The 17,021-nt window shown below is 45.1% G+C and overlaps 1 protein-coding gene across 1 annotated transcript in view; it reads left to right on the top strand.

The window, feature by feature from the left end:
* Positions 1 to 17,021, top strand: part of Flt1 (fms related tyrosine kinase 1) — a 169,772-nt gene that overhangs the window by 72,703 nt on the left and 80,048 nt on the right. The window contains exons 11-12 of the mRNA XM_021222701.2: positions 1,995 to 2,109; positions 10,699 to 10,807. Of these exons, the coding sequence (XP_021078360.1) occupies positions 1,995 to 2,109; positions 10,699 to 10,807 (224 nt within the window). The remainder of the gene's footprint in view (positions 1 to 1,994; positions 2,110 to 10,698; positions 10,808 to 17,021) is intronic.

Genomic DNA, 17,021 nt, shown 5'->3' with positions numbered 1-17,021 from the left:
GGGGGGGAGGGGGGGAGGTGACGTTTACATGCTCGTCCTAGAACTCTAGTTTTAAAAGGTTTCTAGTAGAAAAGAGAAATGTCTGACTTTCCCCTTGCCTCTGTTTGTTTATATTAACCAACAAGAGCAAAAATGTTGCCTGGTGATGACAAAACACAGCAGAAATCTCATACACGACCTAAGGAAGGATCGCCTTTGTTTGTTTATTTGTTCGTTTGTTTGTTTTTTGGTTTGTGTTTTTGTTTTAAATCTTTTCATTTACCTATAAGTGTTTTTGGTGGTGGTGATGGTGGAAATTGAACTTAGATATTTGGAGAGATCTAGCATACGGGCCAGGTATGGAATTCAGTTGTTGAAAATGTCTAGTTATAAAAGCAGTGTGTGATTTAGAAGATGTGGCTGTTCTTTAGGGATCCCCATTGAAGTATTACGTCTAACTATGAAAACTGGGCAGTGGCGGGCAGGGGCATGGCTCACTGATTGAACACTTGTGTAATGTGAACCCAGGGTTCTATCCTTAAGAACACATCACACACACACACACACACACACACACACACACACACACACACACACCACATACACCACACACCACAGATACCCATGCACACATACCACACACACACCACACACCCACACACCACACATACACCATGTATATACACAGGTATGCACACACCACACACCATACACACATGCACACAACACACTTACACATACCTGGGTGGAGAGATAGCATAGTCACATCTGGCAAGTACAGTACAGGAGACTATTCTGGACATACAATGGAAGGAGGAGACCCGAACCCAGCAGCTTGGGCCCTTTAACATTCTGGAGTTACTCCCCAGCTCAAGGCTCCTGAAGGGTCTCCTATCCTCTCTATTCCTGCCTCTCTTATCTGCTTTCCCCTCCCACTTTTATTTCCTGTAACTCCTTACTGTTCTGGGCTACTTAGAAACTGGGGTTTAGAATTCCTCCTTGTTTGAGAATCTCCAGGTTCTGCCTGAGTCATGTTCAAGTTTCAAGCAGCGGGCTTTCTGTTCTGCAAAGGTTCTAGACCAGCTGCCAAGAGTACAAGACAACGAAATGCTCAAAAAGGGAGAGAGGGAGCAGGGAGAAATGATTCATCTGTGAGAGCACTTGGTGTCACTGGCTGTTCTTGCTCTTGCAGAAGAGCCAAGTTCAATTCCCAACACCCACGACCACCCGTAACTCTAGTTCCAGGGCATCTGATGCCATCTTCTGGCCTCTACGGGCATAGGCACATGCACACATGGGTTGCAAAGACACGTGCGTGCGAAACACCCATGCACACAGACTAAAAATAAATAAATGTTATTTTCAAGATTAAAAGAGGACTCACAGACTTTAGCGGTCAACACTGTTAGCGCTCTCCTTTGAAAATTAAACACGTGAAGCCTAAGAAGTCAGGGTTTTCTGTGGTAGCACCAAACTTGGAGAGAAATTAATTAAACACAATAAACTATTCCAAGATGTTTGTTTCCACGGGCACTCACTTAGCCCTGAGTAGGAGGCAGGAGTCTAACTAAATATTTTGACTTAAAGCCACCCTGTAAACACGTGAAATACCATTATTTTCTCAAGGTTTCTATTCATTAATATAATATACACACACACACACAGCCCCATTCACATGTATGCAAGGACAGTTACACACACACACACACACACACACACACACACACACTTGAATGTTGCTTCCATTCACTGTGAACAAACTGAAATCCAGGCATCAAATATCCTAAATTAAGTATTTTCTTTAGGTGTGTGGCAGCTCATGGTTTGAGTATCTCCCTGCTGGGTAGATGCAGTTGTGATTTATAGTTGCTAGGGAGGAGGGGGGTGGTCTTAGGTGAAGAAGACTCTCATAAAGTCCGTGGTTTTCTCTTTGACGACGTTTCCTGTCGATTCCACCTCACTTGGTGTCACTGGCTGTTCTGCGCAACATTGCTGCGACCTCTTCTCTTTTGCAGGTATGACTTCTGTGTTGAGAGCGAAGAATCCTTTATCCTGGATCCCAGCAGCAACTTAGGAAACAGAATCGAGAGCATCACTCAGCGCATGGCGGTCATAGAAGGAACCAATAAGGTACCGTTTGTATAAAACGAGCCTTGGGGATACCCTGTAAACGAGCTCTTGGCTCCTGGTTCTGGGTTTGTGAGACCCAGACGTGATCCAAACATTTGAAATTCAGAGGGGAAGAGAATCTCTGAGGGGTGTCTTCATTGCTCCAGTTGCTACATTTCCTGGACTGTGTTCTTCAGACTCCAGATACCCCCTCTTTCTCCTCCTTTCTCTCCCTATACATACACGTCTGTGTCTGTGTGTATGTGCCATGTGTGTACAGTACGCCTAGAGTCCAGAAATGAATGTCAGACTCCCCGGAAGCCAGAGGTAGAGGTGCTTGTGAACCTCTTCTCTCATCCTCCCATGTGGGTCCTGGAAATGGGAACTGAATTTGGGCCCTGTGCAAGAACAACACACATTCATAACCACTAAGCTACCCCTGCAGCCCGGGAAACGCATTCTTCTTGAACATCAGGCTGGTGCACATCGGTGGCTCCCTATCCCAGCTACACATTCAATCCTCTGTCAGCATTACAGCCGCATCTTTGGGGGTGGGGCCTGGAGTCCACACAAGTGCTGGGCTTGATCCCATGCACCACCAAGTGATTCTGGCCTTCAACTGGGCCTGGGTCCTGCTCGTGGAAGTGGCATCCCAGTAAATAAAAGCTAATCCAAAGCTTAACATCAAATTTCAACATTCCTATCTCAGAAAATATCATTATCTGTCCTTTTCTGTCCCAGCCAGGTGAAGGCTAAGCTAGATGTGCAAATACACACCGTCTATCAAGGTTCCCTAAACTAACCAGGTCTAGTGTGTATTTAAGAGCTGGTATCCCGTGAATCAGAAAGTCCCAGTGGACTGCAAACCAGGAAGCTTTCCCTCTTTGAGGTAGTGAAGGATTTGCTAAGAAATCAGCTATCATTGGGCATGGGAATAGCAATGCTTTAAAAAACCAAATCAAATAGCCCCTAAAACATCCATTTACATTGCACATGCTCATCTTGATATGAAGTAAGGGATTATCTGTATAAAATGCCACCATCTGCTCAAGTAGGGATACTTAAAATATCCATTTATTTTGCCCTGTCCTTGAATTCAGGAATGAAAAGCAGATACATTGTTCTCTATATAGGATTCAGCAACTGCAAATAATTTCTGCACTCTTCTTTTCTCTTTTTAAAGACTTACTTGTTTTTATTTTATATGGACATGGGTTTTGCCTGCATATGTGTATATACACCATGTGTGTGCACTGCCTATGGAGGCCAGAAGATGGCACTGGATTCCCTGAAACTGGTGTTACAGATGGCTGTGAGCTATTATTTAGGTGCTAGGAACCAAATCTGAGTCCTGAAAGAACAAGTGTGCTTAACCACCGCGCCACTCCAGCTGACCCAGCTCCCATTTTCTCTTTCTTTTATTAGTTTTCTTTTCTTTTTCCTTTTCTTTTACGATAGAGTCTGACTCTGGCCCTTGCTGGCCTGAATCGTGTTCACAGAGATCCTGAGCGCTGGGATTAACTGTATGCACCACCATGCTAGCCCCGCAGTTTTCAGTATCTAAGCTTTTTTTTTGAAGATGCTAATGTCAGCCTCCTTTTTTGGCAAGCCAGCGTAGTTTTCCCCATTTTAAACATGGCAACCCACGCCACACCGCATAAAAGGGGGGAAATTTTTCAAAGCGATGTCTCCCGAGTCAAAACTCAGCACTTTTTTGGCCAACTAAGCGAGATACAATATCAACAGTCACTTGCTAGGGATTTCGGAATGTTTTTAATAGACGCAGCAGTAGTTGGGGTGTTTTGTAGCCTTTCCCCCACTAACACAGTACACAAGAGCGATAAAGTTCCATGGTGTCCAGCCACCAGTGAAAGACTTTAATGAACAAGTTAGATGAGAAGGAATTCTAGAAACCCGGATGTTTGATTTGGGTAGAAATTGTCCACTAATGCTAGAGAACCACTTAGTACTGCCACAAAGTCTTAGTAGACTTCCCAGATGATGTCTCTGGTATCCATTCATCTTTTGCTTCTTCCTGACCAAGCAGGCAAATGTCCTATTCATGCTGGAAATTTAAAATGAGAGAATTGATGTTCATGATCAAAGTGGGATTTCTACTTTGTTTTCCAGTGAAGCCACACAATTGAGTGGGGTGAAGCTGGGTGAGATTTCTGATGGGTGTGGCCCCATGTAGTTAACTAACTCCAGAGATAATGCCTGCTGATTAAAAACAAAACAAAAGAGAGAGCAGAGAAAAACTTGTCTGAAATAAAATTTAAAAAAAAAAAAAAAAGTCTTCACCAATTTTCCACTCAGGCTGGAAATCGATGTATTGTCCTGTGGTCCTGCAGTTAAGCTAAAGATTTCCGATGTGAACTTCTGTGCACAGTTGGCATTTGTACCGCCTGGCCCATGTTCAGGAGCTGCAGGGTCAAACTCCTCCTCTTCCCAACCAAGGGCAAAGATGTCCACATCTCTCAGCTCCTCCAAAGAAATGGCGCTAGTGGCGTTTATCCTACCTAACTTCCTGTGGTAAAGAGGAGGTAACCTGGAGAGAGGTCCCTCTACTTCTAGGACTTTAGCAAACTGACAGCCACTTAGACTGCAATGGAGTCCTCCAGTGGCCGCAGTCACATGCAACGAAGGGTGGTTGTTCAAGATCATTTGGATTCCAAAACTTTTAATTTTCCCCAATAAGGGAAGTGAAAAATCTACATAGTATACAGGCCCTTTAGGCAGTTCTAATACCATTATACTGGATATAAGTTGCTGATTTCTTGTTGAGATTTTAGGAGAACTTACTGCATTTAGTTTTAGCATTAATTAGTATGTTTTTGTGGCTTGGGAGAAAAAGCTGTCCTTCATCGGACAGTTAGTTACAAGCATAGTTTTGCTGTTTCTCAATTGCATGCAATGTTCTTCACAATGTAGGCCCTTGCTTCTTTGGCGCACTGTGACTTTAGTCCACCAAAGCCCCACAATAATGGCTCAGTCACCAGTCGGCCTTGCCCATCAGTGCTCCTCTGTGGAGAGGTGAGGGTGGGGGAGCTCTCACGCTGGAAGTCATGGCAGCTGGGGGTTCCAGGGGCTTTTCGTTGTTGTTGTCCCTTAGGTCGTTGAAGAGCATAGAGGAAAATAGAATTCTAAAACTCCATTTCCTCCTTGGCCCACCTTTGTGAGATGTGAGCCATTCTCTGGAGTGGCTAAAAACAAAACATTAACTTTTCATGTTGTTCACACCAGACTCAGAGTCGACAGGACTGAAATGAGAAGGGCACAGAGCCCTGAACAGATTTTTTTGTAAGGCTGGAGGGTGGTGACTTGCCTTACTGTGCTGTGGCAGCGACATTTCCGTGAACTTGTTTGAGGGTACAGGAGGAAATATGTAAATTGCCTGAGACAATCCCATGACGTGTATGATCGTCCTAATTACGGAACTATGGCTTGTGGTCCAGTTCCCACACCAAGCCCCTGGCTCCCCCTAATTCGCACCTTCTGTTTTCCCATCACGTGGTTGTTGCGTGCCACTGCTGCGATCATGTCAGCTCTTCCTTGACCTTTATACACACCTACTTCTATTTCTCCCTGAAAATCTTAGAAGAAAGCTGTTTTAATCCCAAGATTAAAATCTCCATTCCATAAATAGGTTTAAAAAAAAAAAAAAAAAAAAAAGCTTGTTCCTGGAAATTAAGCGGAATGACATATAACCTCCATTCAGTCTATTCCACGAGGCTGAAGCCACATTGTAGACAGGAATTACTCCGGCTTAGCAAATGGGAAGGAAGGACAATGAAGAAATCCAAGCTTACAGTAGCTAATGGCAGATTTTTGTTTGGTTGGTTTGTTGTTTTTGTTTGTTTGCTTGTTTTATTTTGTTTTGTTTCTGGGATTGGGGGCTCTTTGTTTTTCCGAGACAGGGTTTCTCTATTTAGCCCCTGGCTGTCCTGCAACTCACTCTGTAGACCAGGCTGACCTCAAACTCAGAGATCCGCCTGCCTCTGCCTCCCGAGTGCTGGGATCAAAGGCGTGCACCACCATGTCTGGCTTCTGGTGACAGTCCTGATGAGCATTTGAGGACATATCAAAGGACCCCGTAACAAGAACAGAACCTTTAAGAATGCAGAGTTAGACTGGACCGAAAACCTCACTAAGAAGTCACCTACCCCAAGCCAAACCACCAACAGAAAGGCTTTTAGCTTTTTTGAAGTTGCGATCGGCTGTGTTCATCCTCTGTAGAAGGCCACTGTGGATTTTAAGTGGGAGTGAGGTTGTCTTTCTTTCTCCTATGACTGAATGGCTGTGAGTGTCCTAATGGTAGTTTACCTCACTGCTTCTGCCTTCTTCGCTGGTCCTCGGTTCTCTTCATTTGTAGAAAATGAAAACAGATTATAGAATGAATGCAAGCAGACCATCTTGAGACATCCTTTCGGTGTGTCCTATAAAATAAACAATTACAACTCCAAATATCTGTTACATCTCAAATCTTCAGCAGTTTCTCTTCTAAACCATAACGGGGATAACTTGGTACCCTGCTCAGCCTTTTTCATTCTCCTCTTTGTTGTGGACATCAAGCATCAGAATGGTCCCTTTAAGACAAGTGGCTTGTGCGTCCTTACTGACTGTCCCATAAGAAGATGCCTTCCAATACAACCAAAGGATGCTGAGCACAGCCTTGCTTAAGCTCCTATCTCTGACCTGACCTGGCTTATGCTTGTCAAATACCCGCCATGGATTTTGTCTTGTTTTTGAGACAGGGTCTCACTATGTAGCCTTGGCTGGACCTCTTCAATATGTAGACCAGGCTGGCCTCCAACCCACAGAGGTCTTCTGCCTCCTGTCACTGGGACTAAACACATATACCACTATACACAGCCTATATCTTTGATGTTATATGAAAAGATACTTAATTTGGTAACCTTAAAACATATTCCCTAGAAAAAGAATACACCAGAGGTGAAATAATTTTTAGGAAAGTTGATTCCAAATTTTACGTTTCACTCTGTGTTTAAAAATGTTTTTCTTTAATTAGAATCTTTTCATTCACCGATCATACTTCCAAATCACATCACTTAAAAAAAAAAAAGAAAAAAGGAAAAAAAAAAGAAAAGAAAAAAACAAAAGGTGGTGGCTCACACCTTTAATCCCAGCACTCGGGAGGCCGATCTCTGTAAGTTCAAGGCCAGCCTGGTCTATAAAGTCCATGACAGCCAGGGCAGTTACACAGAACATAGAAAACATAGAAAAGTTTTCAGTTTGTGTGAGATTCTATCTCAGAAGGAAAACAGTGTTCAGTTTATGCTACCAACTACTGCTGATTAAAGGAGCTACCTTCAAGGAAAACCCCATTCAAGTGGTAGACAGGCCCATATCAATAGGTTTTGCTACTCAGTGTGAAGTGCTTTGGTGGGGAAGCAATCGGAGGTTGAGAGTATGAGCTCTCAAGTTCTACACACCAAGATAGATGCTGTTCCCAGGCATGTCTATGGTCTCTGGAGTCTTGGGGTTCATCCCTTAACCCCTAGAAATCTTAGTTGCCTTATTTGTTTAATGCCCACATCTCATGAGGCTAAGATAATGCTGTCCATATTACCATCAAGGGCAGCATGAAGGTCCCACCACAAAGAAATAATAAACACCTCACCTACATAATTTCTACGCTAACAGAAACCGTGGTGAGTTCAATTCTGGAAGATGCCCGTCTGTGCATAGGTGTCTAATATTGGAAGACATTATTCAGGCAAAGAAAAAAGTACTTGAATTATATTTCTTTCTTCATAATTCATTTTATGACATGGATTCATATCACCTCCAGGCATCTCAGCTTTAGTCTCAGATTACACGAAAAATCTGACATGGCCCAGTAAGACCAAAGCTGCTGCAACCATTTCAGACAGTGAGGGCAAGTCTAATTTACTGACTTACTTTATGTGCATGATTGTCTTGCATGTATGTATAGCTGCGTATCATGTGCTTGCCCAGTGTCCACGGATGTCAGAAGAGGGTGTCAGAACTCCTGAGGCTACAGTTACTGTAGCGGAAGTTACAGAGCATTATGAGCAACCACGTGGGTACTAGGAATCAAACCCTGGTCCTCTGCAAGAGCATATGCATATATACCACTGCGTCATCTCTCCAGCCCACTGTGTGCAGGACTCAAACGGGGCAAATGTACATATGTAGTCTGGCTTCACCTTGCCACAGACCCCAGCTCTGAGTTTTGCACAATCAAAGTCATTTTAACAACAGTATAAACGGTGACTGTCTGAAATGTCAAATATTCTCAAGCCAACAGACACGGGGGTACTAAGCAGACATATCTAACTAAACCATAGATCCAAACTGGACCATGATACATCCAAGAATCTAAATGACTCTGCACGGGTCCTTTCAGATCAACAGTAAAAACTTGACCCCCGTAAGGAACTTCAGCTTAAGATGGCTGCAGACAGGAAGTCCTCAGTGCAGACATTCATTTCTGATTTCCCGTGAAGAGCTTTGATATACAGGAGCTTAGACTCCCCAGACAACATAGGGGGGGTCACAGTGCACTTGATCGTCTATCTGTCCTTCTGGCTCCCACCAGATAGTGGCTTGCCTCACACTGTCTCCAACAAGCTTGTCTTACCACAGCTTTCTGCGTCCTCCGTGGCTCTTGCTGGGCTGTATAATAATTAAGAGAAGGCAGCTGTCAGAACTTATATGTTCTCACTCTTTGTTAAAGTTAACAATCGAGAGAGAGAGAGAGAGAGAGAGAGAGAGAGAGAGAGAGAGAGAGAGAGAGAGAGAGAGCTAAACTCTCAGACTCTTCTACAGTGGCCACCCCCCTACCCCACCCACCCCACCCACACCCAACTTACACCCCCAACTCCCGAAGAAGAGAAAGCATATGTTGGAACCTTAAGTAGGGAATGAGGCCAAACACTTTTAAAAGTCATTGGCCATGGGGATTGCCATGCTCCCTACTGACATCCCGGCAGTACCTTTACAGCCACGTGACTAATATCCACTAAAGGGGGTGAGAACTACCACGCAGCCCAGCCCTCTGTGTTACCTCAAAGTCTGATAACACACAGAGGATCTAAGAGTGGGTGGGACTGGGCGGAGACTTCCAACAACCAAGAAACCATTTGGGGTGGGAAATGAAGAAGGGGGTTCGCTGCCTAAAAACACTGAGGATGCTGTCGGACTTCCTTTCGGGATTTCCTTACTGTGTTTTATGTATGTGAGTGTTCTGCCTGCGTGGAGGTACATGCAAGACGTATGAGCCTGGTGCTCACAGAGGCCAGAAGAGGGCGTTGGATCCTCTGGAACTGGAGTGAGAGATGGCTGTGAGCTGCCACATGGGTACTGGGAACTGAACCCAGGTCCTCTGCAAGAGCAGCCGGTGCTCTTAACCGCTGAGCCGCCTCTCCAGCCTTAGCTTTTAGTCTGTTTAATCTCTAGATTAAAAACAGAAACGTCTCGATTTCTTAGAGGAGTTGAGAGACCACACATAAAGTGCCTACTTAATATTCCTTCACCCATCAGAGAATGTTAGTTCCCTTTCCCAAGACCAGTGCCTCAGGAATGCTCATTCAGGAAAGCACCCGACATCCCATAGTACTGCCTTTATCTTATGCCAGGACACACAACTCACCTACCACCCTGAGAACAGTACCCCAGTCTCATAGACCATGCCTAGTTATTTGTGTCCTAGGACAGATTACAATCTCCGAGGAACTGGATCAAGTTTTGTGTATTTGTCTCTAATTTGAAGTATTAAAAAAGTACCTTTAATTTCCCCGCACTACCTATGCATGGTACGGTGGCTTTCGATGGAAGACTGCTCAGCAGTGTGTTCCATATTTCTAATTTCTTCTTTTAAAGGAAACAATGGAAGTCATTTAGCTGTCTAAATTTTCACCTTATGATTAGAGTAGACATTATTTAGTTTGAAAAGTACTTCCAGGTTCATATCAACTTGACCAACCGTCTGGGGACAATCATGCTAAGTCAGTTCTAAAATGTCAGTTTATATCTTTATTTTGTATACAAAGAATTAAAGTCCTGAGAATACATAATTTATAAACACATACACACGCACACTATCTTAGCTTTTCAGCTTCCCGTCCCTTTCAAGACCACTGGGGGATTCGAGCCAGATCCCGCGAACACAAATGAGAAATGGCTTCGCCACCTTCTCTTCTCTCCTTGCTTGGATCTCATGCCTACCATAGACGCCTCCTGTGACCAGCCGGCACCCATGCTCCCACGGCACCCACACCAGGAAAGGCCTGGGCCTCACCTGTTCCTCTCACAGATGTAGACTGATGGGGTGGGACGTGCAGTTCCGCACCCCGGCTTCAGGTCTGTGATTGTTGTGGCCGCAGACCGAGATAAGCCCCGAAACCCTCGTATGTCGGATGTCATGGGCTCCGGTCTCCTGAGGACCTGTCTTCCTGTTATTTTTCTATTCGTAGTGGGGCTCCAAAGCAGAGAGCTTGCTGGTGGCTACCACCCCTGCCATACCCTCTACGTGAATGGAACCGCTGAATCACTTCGGCCCTCAGCTGCTCGCTCAGGACCGTTCCTATTGATCTCTGCCCCAGCTGAACTTTGTCTCTTTTGCAGACGGTTAGCACATTGGTGGTGGCTGACTCGAGGACCCCTGGAATCTACAGCTGCCGGGCCTTCAATAAAATAGGGACCGTGGAAAGAAACATAAAATTTTACATCACAGGTAAGCTATCCGGACTCCACCTACAGGGAAGTTGGATGACCTCAGTCTCTCTTCAACCCTCTTTGCTTTTAACGCCCTTGGTGATTTTTTTTTTCCCCTTTTTTTAAAACATAGACTTGTCAAGCTGTGAGTACCTCCATCCTTGCTCTCGGATAGAATTCCACAACATCTTTAGCTTCTCTAAAGAGCCACTTCCCGGAATTCTCTCAATTGTGTCTGTATCTCTTTCCCAGACTGGGTTCTAAATTTGGGATCTTATATCCTCGCTCTTGGACCCCCCTCAGGACCTACCTCTGGGTCTGGTACATAGGTCACTTCCAACCCCTATGATATTAGACGGGGTTTTTTGTTTGCTTGATTTTTGGTTTGGGGGAGGAGGTTGTGGGGTTTTTTGTTTGTTTGTTTTACTTAGAAATCCATAGTTGAAGTAATTTAGCCCTTTGGGAGACTCAGACTCTCCTGTCAAAACCTGAAAGTGGGCTTTGTTCTGCGTAATTAATAGGCGCTTTTTTTTTTTTTTTTTTTTTTTTTTTTTTTTTTTTTGAGCATTTAAGAATTTTTAACTTTAAACCCCAATGGCCTCTACAAATCTTTAAACCTGCAAGGTACTCAAGTGGCGCTCCTTATGTCCCTCGGTGGGTCCAGGAAGGAAATAAGTTGCTCAAAGTCTAAAAACAATTGCCTGGCTCCACGCCTCCCCAGTTTCTGAGGAAACCTGGGCAGTCTGCCAGCCCTCTGGAAACTTCGAGCTGCACGGAGCAGGCTGCCGACATTGCCTAGAAGTCTCCAGAAAGAAATAGGCAGCCCTGAGTTCATGAGGCGTTTGCGTTGTCCGATGATGGGAGCTTGCAGCCAGGGAGCCAAACCCTAAAGAGTCTGGGCCGCGGAGATGTCCTGAAGGTCACTGTCACAGGTCGGACCTGGACGGTGCCCTGTATTCTCTGGAGAGGGGAGAACAACACAGCAAAGCCCCCTTGAGCAAGGACTGGTCCTCACTGTCTCACCTTACAAGGGCAGAAGACAGTGCTCCTCTTATATCTGCCTTTGCTGGGGAAGGATGCTCACAAAGATTTTGCTAAAATTCGTCTAGGAGTGAATTCAGGCACTTTGGAGTAAACCCGCAGCTCTCAACCTGCACCCTCTGCGGAGGTCGCTCCACCCTTTCATAGGGGAAACATTTTGCGATCTATAACAGTAGCAACATGACAGTTCTGAAGTAGGAACAAAATATCGCTAAGTATTGGTGGTGAATGCCTTTAATCCCAGCACTTGGGAGACAGAGGCAGGCAGGATATATGAGTCTTAGGCCAGCCTGGTCCACAGAGGGGATTCCAGGACAGCCAGGGCTAAAATGAGAAACCTTGTCTTAAAACAAAACAAAACAAAACAAAATAAAACCAAACAACAACAAAATAAATAAATAAAAATAAAACACAAAAAGGAAGAAAGAAAGAATAACATTTTGTTTAAGCCAGTATATCTAAAATACTATATTATATTTTTAATATGTAGTGAACATTTAGGGGGTAATTTTCCTGTTGATTGAACTCTAGACCTGATGCAGATGCTTTACCACTAAGCTATGCCCACAGCCCTGTATTCAACAGAGAAATAAAACAACACACACACACACACACACACACACACACACACTCACACTCACACCACCCCTGCTCAAATTTTAATCAATTTAAAAATAAATGAAATAAAATTCAGGCCTTCAGCCACACAGACCACTGATCAGTACTCCAAAGCTGTCCCTCCAAAAGCTCTAAGCCTCTGAGAGGGAGAGAGAACTGGAGGGTACCGAGCTGTGGGGTTGTCAGGGGTGGGGGGTGGGGGGTGGGGGAGGAAGGGGCTTGAACAGATAAAGAGGCTGGGCTTCCTCTATATGTTCAGAGCTAAAGGAAAGCACCAGCAAGCTCCCACAAACTCTTTAGCCCCCGAGACTCATCCAAAACCATCCCACAAACCTTTACAGATGTTCCAACTTCTTGTGGACAACTGTACCTACATCAGGACCTCAAGGCCATGCTAGGCTTAGAGTCCTGGGGCCTCTCAGGGCTGCTGAGCAGACAGCAATAGTACCTGCCTGCCTCTCACTCCATCCCTGTGAGTGGGTGCCATGCCCACATCTGCTCCCGGACCCTTCCTTCCCCAGCTCCTCAGCCACTCCTTATATTGACTAGGGATGCCTGCCAGCCCTCTGGCAGAGGAAGAGAAGTCTAGCAGCAGTCTTAGGAGCCATCTGTCTTCTCTGGGAATCTTGGGCATTATCTAGAGCAGCGTGACACAGGCACAGGGTGGGCACACACCATTGGCCCATCGATGTTTCACATTCTAAGGGTCCAACCAAGACAGACCGGCAGGGCCCTTCTGGCTTGGGTCTGAGCATGTTCTGGGAGAGGACATGCTAAATTTGGGGAAGGAAATGCCTACTGGAAGCTCACAGTGCTTCTCGAAGCACACAGAAACTTTAATCTTAGTTCCTAAAAGCAGCTCATCACCTCAGCCTTGTCATTTAGGATTTGCTTCTGCCCCATGACTCTCTTCACCCAGTGCTGGAAAGTTTAAGTTGAGATGGATGGTAGATTGAATCGCTTATAATCACTATTGGCTTTTAGCTAATTATTATATTTTTCATATCAGATTTTTGCTCCAATTTTTAAAAATTTTATTTGTATTCATTTAAGAAAGGGTCTGATTTTAAATCCTTGGTTGTCCAGGAACTCATATATAAACTAGGCTGGCCTGTCTCCCCCTCCCAAGTGCTGGGATTAAAGGTGTGCCCCATCACATCCAGCCTAAGATTTATTCTTAGGACATACAAGGTTAAGCACTTTTAGGACCCTTATACATTACATGCTTATTTTCTAGGGAAAATAAGAATAGATGAATAGATGGATAGATAGATAGATAGATAGATAGATAGATAGATAGATAGATAGATAGATAGGTAGATAATAAATATATCTTATGAGTAGAGTATGTTGTAGAATATAAGAAGATATGTAGGGGGGGCTTATACTTGGCCCAGGGTACTATTATTTATTTTATATTGTGTTTGTGAGTGTTTGGCTGACATGCATGTACATATACCACACACGTGCCTAGTGTCCACCAAAGGCCAGGAGAGGGCTTTAGATGCCCTAGGACTGGAGTTACAGGTAGTTGTGAGCCATGTTGTGGGTTCTGGAAAACCAAATCTGGGTCCTCCGCAAAAGCAACAAGTGCTTTTAACCACTGAGCCACCTCTCCAGCCCCTTCCCAGTAATACTTAAAAAGCTGCTGCTGTGTAGGAGCAGACATAACATGTAGCTCAGTGGTAGAGCCCCCTGGTATCATGTAAGAGACACTGAGTTAAATCTTGGGGACTCTCCCCCCTCCCGCCCCGTCCCCTAAAGTGTGTCTAAACTTTGGATTCTGTAAAGATCTATTTGATGTTTATCGGTTCTCAGAACGCTGTAATTTCCCTTCCTTGGTGGAGAGAAGCAGTTAGCTATGGCCATCAGCATCCCTGACAGCATGTCCTCCTACTTCTGCTGCTCAGTTGTAGCTAGTACCTGGGAACGCATCAGAGATCTCTAGTAACCATTCATGCGCTTTCAGGGACTACTCCCGCCAGTGTTCCGCGGAAGTGAAATGTTAGTGTTCCAAATAAGACTGCTCACCCTTTTCAGTCTCTTTGGGGCCTTCCCAGTCAGGTGGAAATGCCTGCCCCACAGGTGCCTGGTTCCACCAGGGCATGCTTTCCCCACAGGGGATTGGCTCCGTCTCCTGAAAGCGAGGCTGGCTTTTCTCACGGACCCCTTAGGAGACTGTGGTGAGTCTCATCCTATACAGATGAGTGTTACGTAGTGAGGAGGGTGATGGCTGAGCTGAGAACAACTCCTATTTTAAGTGCATCAGTGTCTTGCCTATACGTATGTGTTTGAGGGTGTAAGATTCCCTGGAACTGGAGTTGCAGACGGTTGTGAGCTGCCATGTGCATGCTGGGAATTGAACCCCGGTCCTCTAGAAGAGCAACCAGTGTTCTTAACCACTGAGCCATCTCTCCAGTCCCGTGGAGAACAACTCTCCTTAGGTCCATTTTTATACTCAGGGTTTGGGGCGGAGGAGGGGAGAGAATTCAGGAGAGAATCCCTCTGGGTTTATTAAACCATTAAAGATATTTTATTTGTCTATAGTCTTCTAAGGATCAAAAGCAAATGCTGAAGGGGTTACATCGAGAAACAGACAGTCCTAAGAACTGTCTGATGGCTTTAGAAACTGTGTCCAGTCCAGAAACAGGCTTGCAGGATGGACCTGGTTTTTTTGTTTGTTTGTTTGTTTGTTTGATGCAGTGTGTGTGTGTGTGTGTGTGTGTGTGTGTGTGTGTGTGTTCCCCACTGTGACTGTGGGTGTGTGAGCCATCCCTGGGAGAGAAACTGGAAGATGAAACCTTGTCTCTCTCATTTCCCAGTGTCACTAAATGCGTTTTATTTTGAGATGCCTGATGGTTCTTGGCAAAGATAAACAAAATCTTCCATCAGGAAACCTGTGAGCCATTTCCACAGGAGGTTTTAAATCACCAAAGTAAATAGAGACTCTGCACATGACCTCAGTGATGTGACTGAGATCCCTGGGTGCCAACCACCAGGATGAGAGCGCAGGGATGGAGAGGGGCTCTGGCCAGTAAGGACCGGCTGCAGCAAGCAGCCTGTGTACAGCCAGCCCTCCATTCTCCTCTCAACTATGTGCATGGCAATAGCAAACAGGTTAGTCTCACCTGGAAGATGTCCAGTATGTACCAAGATGCCGAGGGAGGGGTGCTGCTCAGACACCTCACTGCTAGGTTAGCCCCAGTGAGCAGCAGCGTGCTGTAAAGCTGCAAAGCGCACTGCCGGCACTGCTGCACGCACTGCCATGTCTGCACTCACACGGGCTCCTTTTTATTTTCTGAGAGCCATCTCCGCTCTCCTCCTTGCTCCCCGTGCGCCACGCTTCATAGGCCGCCATAAACCCCCTGCTTCCAGGTTTCCCATGAATACTTTGGCATTTCTTCAGACGATATGCTTTATAATGCGGCCAAAGCCAGAGAAATCAGAAAAACAAGCAAAGCGAGATCTAGGGAAGCATTGATACGATGTCTAATTTTGGACTATTGTCCCCTTTAAGGTTTAAAGGTCTCTTTATAGCTTTGTGTACGGAGGATAATAATAACAACAGACAACAGCGCTTTTCATCTTCAAAGCTCTTTGTAAAATGTTGGCCCAAATTCTTTGCTCAAATATAGATACATCACCAGTAGCAAGCCATGGGAAGGCATTAAGGAGAAGTCAGTTCACCACCAGTGGCTGTGGTTTTTTAAAGCCCTCCAGTGAATGTTCCAGAATGACAATGAGGAGCTTGTAGCCCTAAACTCAAGGATGGTGCTGGAAGGACTACTAAAAGTGGGACATACAGGCTGGCCTGGAATGAGGGGATGCTTAGGAGACGTAGAGAAAGGATGGGGACTGACCCCAAACTGAATGGCTTTTGGCAACACCATCACCTTCAAAACTATTCATTATTTTTTGAGAATATCTCAAGTTGCCCAGGACCTTTTCAAATGTCCTATGTTAAAGATGACCTTGAACTCTTGGTCCCCCTAGCTCCGCCCCCCGACATGCTTGGATTACAAGTGTGCTCCACCACACCTCATTTCTCAAAATAGTTTGTTTCTCTTTAGACCTTCCCTCCTTTATAGTGCTGGGCATCAAACCCAGGAGCTCATGCATCCTAGACAAAGTCTCTGCCACTGAGATACGGTCCCAGTCCTAAGTCTAGCTTTTAAAACTATTGACCATTTTTGGAATCTGGAAATGGGTCCAGGTTTACCTCCATTTTTCAGAAGAAATCTTTTTTTTCCTTTTGTGTATGTGTATCACCATCCCCACTAGCGGAGTCTAAGTAGGTGAATAACCCGATTGTGGTGTGGCCTGCTGGCCTGGAGCTCTGTTCTCAAGCAATAGGAAGGAGGCCATGTGAAGCAAGGGAGAATTGGCTCTGACCAGCTCTCCCAAGCTCACCCCTAAGGAACTGTTTGGAAATAGTGTCCCTGTGCCCAGACTTTGGGTTTTTACAAAGTGCTCCCAAGTCATTATCTTACTCTCCTCGAGTGTCAGCTGACTAGGGAGACGACTGTACGAGTTAAAGAAATGAGGAACGAGGTTCTTTTTTTTTTTTTTTTTTT

The sequence above is a fragment of the Mus pahari genome, chromosome 23 (assembly GCF_900095145.1).
Source record: "Mus pahari chromosome 23, PAHARI_EIJ_v1.1, whole genome shotgun sequence".
NCBI lineage: Eukaryota > Metazoa > Chordata > Mammalia > Rodentia > Muridae > Mus > Mus pahari.
This window is presented reverse-complemented; position numbering and strand designations above follow the sequence as displayed.